This window comes from Topomyia yanbarensis, chromosome 2, assembly GCF_030247195.1.
Source record: "Topomyia yanbarensis strain Yona2022 chromosome 2, ASM3024719v1, whole genome shotgun sequence".
NCBI lineage: Eukaryota > Metazoa > Arthropoda > Insecta > Diptera > Culicidae > Topomyia > Topomyia yanbarensis.
Genome location: NC_080671.1, coordinates 440,543,273 through 440,552,202, shown reverse-complemented (window position 1 = coordinate 440,552,202; position 8,930 = coordinate 440,543,273). Strand labels below are relative to the sequence as shown.

The following is an 8,930-nucleotide window of genomic DNA, read 5'->3' as shown; positions in this document are numbered from 1 at the left end:
TCCCCGATCCCTCTCGCGAATTGTCAATTCTCAAACCTTATACATGATTGAAGGCATCGTTCCACTCAAATAAGGTCATGTATTTTCCCAAAGCACATTGAATGCTCTGTGGATCAGTTCCCCCGTTGGTAAAACAAACCCTTAATAAATATAGAAATTAGTTTGCTCAACCCAAAGAAAAGTTGGCCTACCGGCGGATACGTATTCCCTTACAGTGCCATCACATCAACGTGCACCCAAAGTTTACATGCGACAAAATATCTGCAATGCCGAATATAAAAGAATCAAAACCTCTACTCATTAGCAATAAAATAAGATCGCAAAAAACAGTTAAATATCCATGGCGGCTCATTTTCAAAGAGTACTATCGCCGATGAAATTTGGGGCGACACCTAGTAGTCGCTAGTCGCCGGTGAAACGCAAATTATTTGAATATGTCAATTTTTCTTATAATGCTGTACCGTGAGAGTTATAGTCTCCTAAAACTAGTCGCGGTGCTGGCAGGGATTCTACGATGTCTTGTAGCCGTCGGTGCCCAACCGCGGTGTTGGGGGGAATATATATGGAAGCTATGCAAAGGCTTTTGCCTTTGGTTGTTACTGGCCAAGCGAGTATCGAGGGAAGGTTAATTCTGTAGAAGGAATAGAACTTTTTGATCCCCAAAAGCACTCCTCCAATTCTTAGTTTGAATACTCAGCTATATTTTGGTGCCATAAAAGTTCATTTGCACCACTCCATGGCAGCGCTAGGTGACGATTTGCAAAACTCTACGTTTTTCCATTCTTTTACAATGTAGGGGTAATTCGGACCTCCCGACGGGGCAATTCAGACAGTCATTTTTTTTTTCATTTTTTACAATGAAATTGTTATTGGAAAAACTCCTTAAGAAGCAAAATGTTTTTTTCTTTGCTGTGGCGTGTGCAATCGTCTGCGTAGCTGCAAGCCGCTGAACGGTGTTTGATGGAATAAGGGGTCCGAACAGCCCTGCACACTCAACTCGCACAAAAGTGGTGAGCGTCTTGAAAATATCTGTATTTTCACCCAAACAACAGTCATTCCATAGAACAGGAGCCTAAAGCTTTCTAAAATTATTACCAGTTATTTTTTCACTTTTATTTGTTGATTTAATTACGGTTTTACCATTATAGTGATTTTTGTTTTAAGGATGACAAAAAATGAAACACGTTGTATCTCCTTTCTAAAAATACTAAATAATTAGATTCAGCTGTCAAAATTAGTGTTTTAGAATAGCGGTTCCACGAATATGTACGACAGTCAGAAAATCTTGCGATTTTCTGAGAAATCGAGGGGGTCCGAATTACACCCACGATCCTAATAGCCCCGGGTCCCCTAACATATATTTTTAGTTATGAATCGCCAAAACCCGATGATTGCAGCCTTTCACAAATACTCAAAAAATATTTTTAATTTCAGCTGTCGAACTCTGCATTCGAAATAACAGCCTAAAGTTTATTCTACTTTACTTTGATTTTGAATCTGACATTACTCACCCATCTTTTTAGTGACAAAAAGGAACGCACCTTTTTCGTAAGTTTCGTAGCGTTGCAAGTGTTGATAGCAACTATGATTTTATATTTATCTTTTTGTGATGTTACCAAAACTCCTAGCCCAAAGTGCTCATACGCAAACGATCAAAAAGAAAGTGATGTAAATTTTTCTGTAACGAATAGAGCGACGTCCCGAAAACACCTCTTTTTCCATCAATCACATTTTTAATTCTGCCATATCCGAGATTGCAAAATTATAACCAAAGTAGAAGATCGATATTTATGCCGCTATCAATTAATGGGTTTTTGTTTCATAATTCCATAAAGGATCATCACGATCGATTACCGAAGTCCCACGGTTTTAATTATGCTAATGAGCTCAAGATGGAATCGCTAAAAAAGCTCATCGAAGCTACGCAGCATCAGTTACCGTTCCCTAGCATCTATCCCGATCGTGATCTGTCTCATCCGAACGGAATCGATCACGATCACACCATTTACGCAAACTAATTATAATTGCTCCACCGAGAGCGACAAACATCACCGATCACCCGAGAATGGATGCAATTGGCGAAAAAGGCAATAACTCGCCACGATCGTTTGCACGGGGACGGGACAGTCCCATACAGCGCAATGGGGGCTAATTAAAACTGTAACATGATCGCACCTTTTTTACCCGTGAGCTCAAAACAAAACACACACAATCACACATACAAACAAACTCTCGCGCTCGCGCACAGTTGGTGTGACTTCGGCGACATCGCAGTAAACCGTTGACACACGCTGCGGGCATCAATCGAGGACGCCATTTTTCCTGACCAACCCGTTCGCCGGTTTTGTCGTCAGGTGAACTCGGCCCAACCCGAGACTAGATCAGAGCAGAAGGTTGTTTGGAAGTCGATTTTCGGTCACCTATCAGCGGGCAAGATGTTACCACTCAATTATCAAATTTACGCGAACAAAGAGAGAAAAATGACATCGGCGCTTGCGATCATCTCAGCTCCCAAAACGATCGTCGCGCTCGATGAGCAAAGGTGTGCGGCGTCAACATTTGGGCCGCAGCTGTGACCGCTACAGGGAGCAACAGCATACACTGCCTGCCTGCCTGCCTGACTGTCACTACAGTGTCCGTTCAGTCCATCCTTCCCACAAACACACAACGCGCATTCGCATTTCAGTATGCTGGCACTCGCACTGACTGCTGGGACACTGAAACTGTCCCTTTTCTCCCTCCCGGGTGCTTGGTGCGAGTTGGCCGACGAAGAAAGCGACAGCAGACTCCCCGACTGTGTATATTTGACTAAGGTTGACAAATTTGACAAATATTTTAACAATAACAATTTTGGGTTAAATTAATAATAAAATATTCATTGCCGAGAGTCGCGTTGGTTGGGTTGCTGCCGAAGGAAGGAATGAAAGGGCGAATGCGGCCGGGCTGCCTGAAGCAGCAGAGAGAGAGAGCGAGATGGGTGGGCGAAATAAAAATATTTCAGTTTCTTTTCTGCTTCCTCCATGGTTCAAACTCGGTTCGTATCGAATTAATACGATCTTCACAATGGTGGAATCGATGGGGTAGAGAGAAAAAGAGCGGCACGGAAGACAGTTACTTTGTTTCGATTTGTTCTCTCATTCGTGCGATGCGATATGTTACTCTGTGGGAAGGAAAGAAATGGAAGAGGTTTGCGGCCAGAGAAGAGTGAGAGAGTAATTTCTTTGAACGGGAGACAGAGTGAGACAACTGCTGTGTCACATTACGTAGCGAAACCCAATCAAGCGTGTAAAGCGGTAGGAGGCGTGGTTTCACCTTCCCACCGTTTATCGCTTCAGCAGTGGCAGTGGCAGTGCTTGCTTGGATGTTGGCCGTTGGCTCTCCTGCTCTTGCTAGCGTTCGAGTCAGTACGCTACCAACGCTCGTTCGCTCAATAGGATACGGGGATTCCTGTAGTGAGGTCAAATCTTGATAGAATTTTAGAGTTTAGTCCCGCTGCGTGCGTCGTATTGTAAACACCATACTGCTGTGGCTCTCACAGCGCGCTTCGGCATTAAGACAAGCCATCGAGCCCAGTACCGACGAGCCCCGGGTCGTTTTGAGGAGTGAGTGTCAATGTGCAATTGCAACAGCGAGATATCACAAGGTGAGATCGCACAGCGTGAAGAAAAAAAACGGAAAAAAGAAGAAGAACCGAAAGGTTTCGTGCGTTCGTGAACTGAAACGTTTGTGTCGCGTGGTGAAAATTACTAATAAATCGCTTGGTTTGGAGATTTTATGGTGAAAGTGAAAAGCAGTGACAGATCACAGTTTCTAAAGAAGACAAATGATTTGAATACGATTTGATAGTGACTACCGCAAGTGAATTAGTTTAGTGAAGAACGGTGATTGGTTGTTTTTTTGTGAGAGCACAGTTTCAGCTATCCTTCCGTTCCAAGATGATGATGAATGCTTTCATGGACACGGGTTCGACGGCACATCACTCTCACTTGGCTACGTTCGGGATTAAGATGTCTCCGGATCATCTGGAGCAGAGTGACGTGGACACGGCCAGCACCGGTAGCATGTTGCCCCCATCGGTGGGAAGTTCCAACACGCCAAGTGACATGCTGTCATCGCAATCCTTCTATCAATCATCGGCGAACGCAAGCAGTACTTACAACGCTCATCATTTATCACCGCCTTCGCACATGAGCCACATGGCACCGTATCACTCGAGGGACTTCCTCGCGTTGAAGCGTGACAATGACTACTTTAGTTCCTCCGCTGCCAGTGCTAGTGGCGATCCTACTTCGTTGTTCCATCATGCCCATCCCGCCGTTCACGACAACCTCAATCATCATTCGGCTTCGTCGCTGAGTAATCACCACTTCCATCCGCATCAGATGCGAATGGGTCTGTCAGCGGAATACGCACATCCCTATCATCAGAGCAACTATCCCTCGGTACATCATCAGCACCTAGCGAACCTCCCGGTGAACCCGGGAACCTCGGGGGCATTCTTCCGCTACATGCGTCATCCCCCGTCGATCAAGCAGGAAATGCAATGCCTCTGGGTTGAACCGGAACTTCCCCCGCATCATCTGGGGTTGGGCCTTACCGCACTGAGTGCGGTGGCCGCCGCTGCCGTCGCAGACGGTAGCCGCAAAACGTGCAACAAGATTTTCCACTCGATGCAGGAAATCGTAACCCATCTGACGGTGGACCACGTGGGCGGTCCCGAGTGTACCACCCATGCCTGCTTCTGGCTCGGTTGTACCCGCAACGGGCGCCCCTTCAAGGCCAAGTACAAACTGGTCAACCACATCCGGGTGCACACCGGGGAGAAACCGTTCCCGTGTCCGTTCCCGGCCTGCGGGAAGGTGTTTGCCCGATCGGAAAACCTGAAGATCCACAAGCGGACGCATACCGGTAAGTTTTTTTTTTGGCACCTATTTAAGTTTTAATTGTTTGACTCGATCAAGTACGCAACCGAGTTAAGGCAGTGTAGTTGAAGGTCCTAAAAAGAGTGAGAGAGACAAGGAGACTCTCATTCATGTCGACGAGAAACCCGACAGCAAAGGTTGTCCTTCCGAGAAGAAAATCACGAACAATGAGCTCTTGTGACCTTCCGTCGGTTCTGTGAAGTGAGTGGTACTGTTTTGGGCAAAACAAACTTGGTTGGTGGCAAATAATATGTGCTAGGGGCTGAAGTCTAGGGTCTGTTACTAATTTTTGGATTGAATTTCGTCAAGTTTGTCTTCAATCGATGCACCAAGATTTTGGTTGCGATATATATCACTTAGCCTGGTTCGATTAAGGGAATTTCCCCGTCGGTTATCAACAATTTTTTAACAATCGCCTTGCAAGAATTTTATATATAGTGCAAGTGCATTTTTTTAAATTTCTATGAACTGAAAGATGCATTCCAGTAGCCCCTCGTTGGCCCTTGAGTGATAGAGCTATTTACCGAACCAGCAAAATGCTCCCGTTAACCATCAGCTTGCGCTTTTCGTCTGGGATAATTGCAATCCAAGTAATCACTGGATTTCACGTTCAGGAATCAGTAGCAGTATCAGTGCAGTATGGAGACATCTGACGTTTGAAACACGCACACTGAGATCTCATATTTTTACACGGCCGCTCTCTATTTGTTGCCTTCAAATTCTTCGTGGAAACTTCAAATTTAAAAGTCAAAACAGCTCGATACCAACGCAATTTTAATTTTAATTTAAACTATATAAAAAACTTCTACAGTATTATGAAAACCCGGATTGGTTTAATAAAGCTTTACCAAACGGTGTAGAAAAACAGCTTTTCGGATTTCTAAAAATGTTTGATTTGCACAGCTTTGTCTATTGCTCCTTAAATCACCCAAAACATCTCCCAAAGTCGCCAAAATTAAAATTGTTGGCATTTTTAGGAGCCTCCTTAATTAAATTAACGTAGTAAGGTAGGTGTGCCTTTATGTATCTCATTAGTCACGATGTCTCACTATTTCGTTGATAACGTGGACAACTGTGACTGGATTGCGCTTAAATAGGTTTCAACAACTTTGTTCCTAAGAAAGTAAAACAGTTAACAATGTGGCCTGGAAAATGTAAAATACTCGCATTTGAGCGAAGTGTAAAGGCGGGTACAATACACCCTTATTCATCCTTCCATTTAAGCTAATGCGTCGAACAGGGATAGAAGACGCTGCTCTGACTAATGTGCTCAAATGGATGGGTTGAATAGATGTGCTAAGATGAATTAGGAAACTGTTCCCCTATATCTTAAATTTTTGTCATTAGACGCTTTAAATGTTGTCATTCGGGTCCGTAATTTTCAGATGAATAATCGAAGTCCGAAGAACCATGGCTTCTGAAGTAAGGACTGGAACAAAATTAAACGTTCTCTTATCGGCATTCAATTTTACCCGACGGGGAATTTTTTTTGGGCAACATGACATTGTAAGGAATGTCAAAAATGTTTTTGGTTAAATTCCTAGTTATGCTTTGTAGTTTTTATTAGTTATCCTCAAAGGAAGAGATATGTAAAGATTGAGCAAGGAAAACTGTCAATTCTTAAGCCAACTGAACCAATCAACCTTTCATTGGGAGTGTTGCTAGTTTTTTCATAATGGAGTGAAAGGTTCGCAGTTTGTCTGCCTTTTTTTTTCAAGATATGTCCGTCCTTATTAGTTTTCACCGAACAGAATAGAAAGAGAAGATAAAACCAGTCAAAACGACAACACTCCTTTTATTACGATTTCAATATTAGAATTTGGCAACCCGTTCCGAAGGTTTAAATGAGTTTAATTATTTTCTCAAATCGTACCGTATTGTGATCATTAGCTTTGGTTTCCAATTGATGTACATTTTGAATCAAATTTTGAAACTTGTTCCTAAGGAACGCACGCACTATGTGGAACACACGCTTGTTGCTAGGCACCGACTAGCTTGTTTACATTGAGAAAAATGAAATTCTAAGTGAAAATTAAAAACGCACAAGTGGCAGAAAATTTAAAGTTTTGTTAGTAAACGATTAAAGTTTCGCGGCTTTTTTTAAGTGGTGTGTGATTAAAGTGCATTTGAAAAAGTGCGATTAAAATGAGCAGAAGAAAAATAAGAGTGTTTCGAAAAGAAACCCCAAGTGAAGAAGGGTGATATTTTCGCACAAAATAAGGACTACAGAAAGCATTTCGTCAAAAACTCGGGTTGATTGTATAGGAAAATGTTCTAGCTTCCTCAAGTAGCAGTTTCGTGGCACTCCGCAAGGTTAGTGTGTTGAAAAAAGTATTTTTATATTTTCACATGTCAGATACGTGGTTAGGAAAGAGAGAGGGGTGTGTGTGGCATAGAAGCTATGTTGTGGCTCGTTTTTATAATGTCCTTAAGAAGGTCTCCTTATCAGTCAGCTTCAAAAAATCATTTTTTTGCTTCAATCGTTAGAATTATTATTCGAGAATATTCTTCCAAAGTTTCAGAGTAAAACTGATTAACATTTCATTCCTGTACTGCTAAAAAGCCAACACATCGAATAATTTATTAAAAAATGGCTTAAATAGTTAAAACTTCAACTTTCAATCACCATAATAGTCTATCCTGCGCAAAAAAGTCTTCCGAATAAGGAAGTATTTCACATTTTTGTTTCAGGTAAAAACTATGGGCTGATTCGTGCACGTATTTTAAGTTGCCCGTTGAGTTTGTAGAAAACTGTTCAAAAATACGCAAAAGATAATTTGTTTCTCTTGTTGTTTTCATGTTAAATAAAATCCTCAAAACCCACCTTTATTATGAGCCACTGATAAGGAGGTCCTTCATGCCCATGTTTTTTGTTGACAACAAACATTTTTAAACAGCTATAACTTTTGATTGAGGCAATATTTGCTCACAAAAACAAATAAGGCTAATAAATGTGACTATTCTCTTTCATTAGAGCATTAACAGTTACAAGGATCAGCTCTGGAACTGAAGTTATTGCAATTAGTCCAATTGGACTCCGATGGAGCCGAGTTGCCAGGGATAGTTTACGTTGGCGATGAAAAATGTAATTTTTTTGAAAAATATTAAATATTCGTGGAGAAGCTCCTCTAGCATTGCGAGGAAAACGCGTATCTCAGACAGACAGAAGGTTTTTCGGGTTTCTTGGCCCCACCACTTTCAATCGAAAATAGTTTTGGATCTCTATATGTACCAGAAAAAAAGTTAGGCCTGAAAGGGTTAAGTTTCTGTCGTCGGTGACAGTGGCACGGAGGTAAGAACTTTCATATTAAAATTAGTCGCTCAGAAAAGTTCTACCAAATATTGACTCTTACTAATTGGTTCAAATGCTTGCAGAAAACCCTTTCTCCTTCGAAGCATTAGTACGTTGATTCCGTGAAATGATTCGATGATTAGTCATTTTTACGCTTCGGATAATTCTGGGGTGCTTGGAATAGAAGAGGACTTCTTACCCTAAAATGTAGTAGCCAATTCTTGGTTAAAATGAAAAAAAAAATTCAGAATTGAATCACAAGGTGTGAAGTTTCCGCGAACATTTGCAGAAAGGTTCATAAGACCAATTATATATCTCAGTATCACCACAAACTAACAGACATAACACTCAAAAACAAAGCTTCGCCCGCTTTAACGGTCATTTTAAATATATTTGTAATTGGGACTGTGGCTACATTTGAAAATATGGCGCCACTGACATATGAACAAGCATATGGGGAATAGACCACTAGTGAAAAATTGTTCCCAAACCTGAGGGGTAACCCACCAGTTAATGAGTGTTTGGGACCGTGAATAAAAGGTGGAGCTAGTGTTCTGGGAAAATTGTCGGATCGATGTTTTTTGAGGGAATTCCCCCATAGTGTTATGTGTGTTAGTCTGTAGTATCACTACACCCGGCGATTTGGGGAAACCTTCTTACCCGGCCAGTCTCATTATGTTCAAATCAACCACACTTTTTATTTCTGAATATTTCAT

At 41.9% G+C, this 8,930-nt stretch overlaps 1 protein-coding gene across 1 annotated transcript in view; it reads left to right on the top strand.

The window, feature by feature from the left end:
• The first annotated feature begins 3,420 nt into the window (after window positions 1–3,420).
• Window positions 3,421–8,930, top strand: part of LOC131685594 (pair-rule protein odd-paired) — a 109,011-nt gene continuing 103,501 nt past the window's right edge. The window contains exon 1 of the mRNA XM_058969443.1: window positions 3,421–4,908. Coding sequence (XP_058825426.1) covers window positions 3,936–4,908 — 973 coding nt within the window. The 5' untranslated portion in view covers window positions 3,421–3,935. The remainder of the gene's footprint in view (window positions 4,909–8,930) is intronic.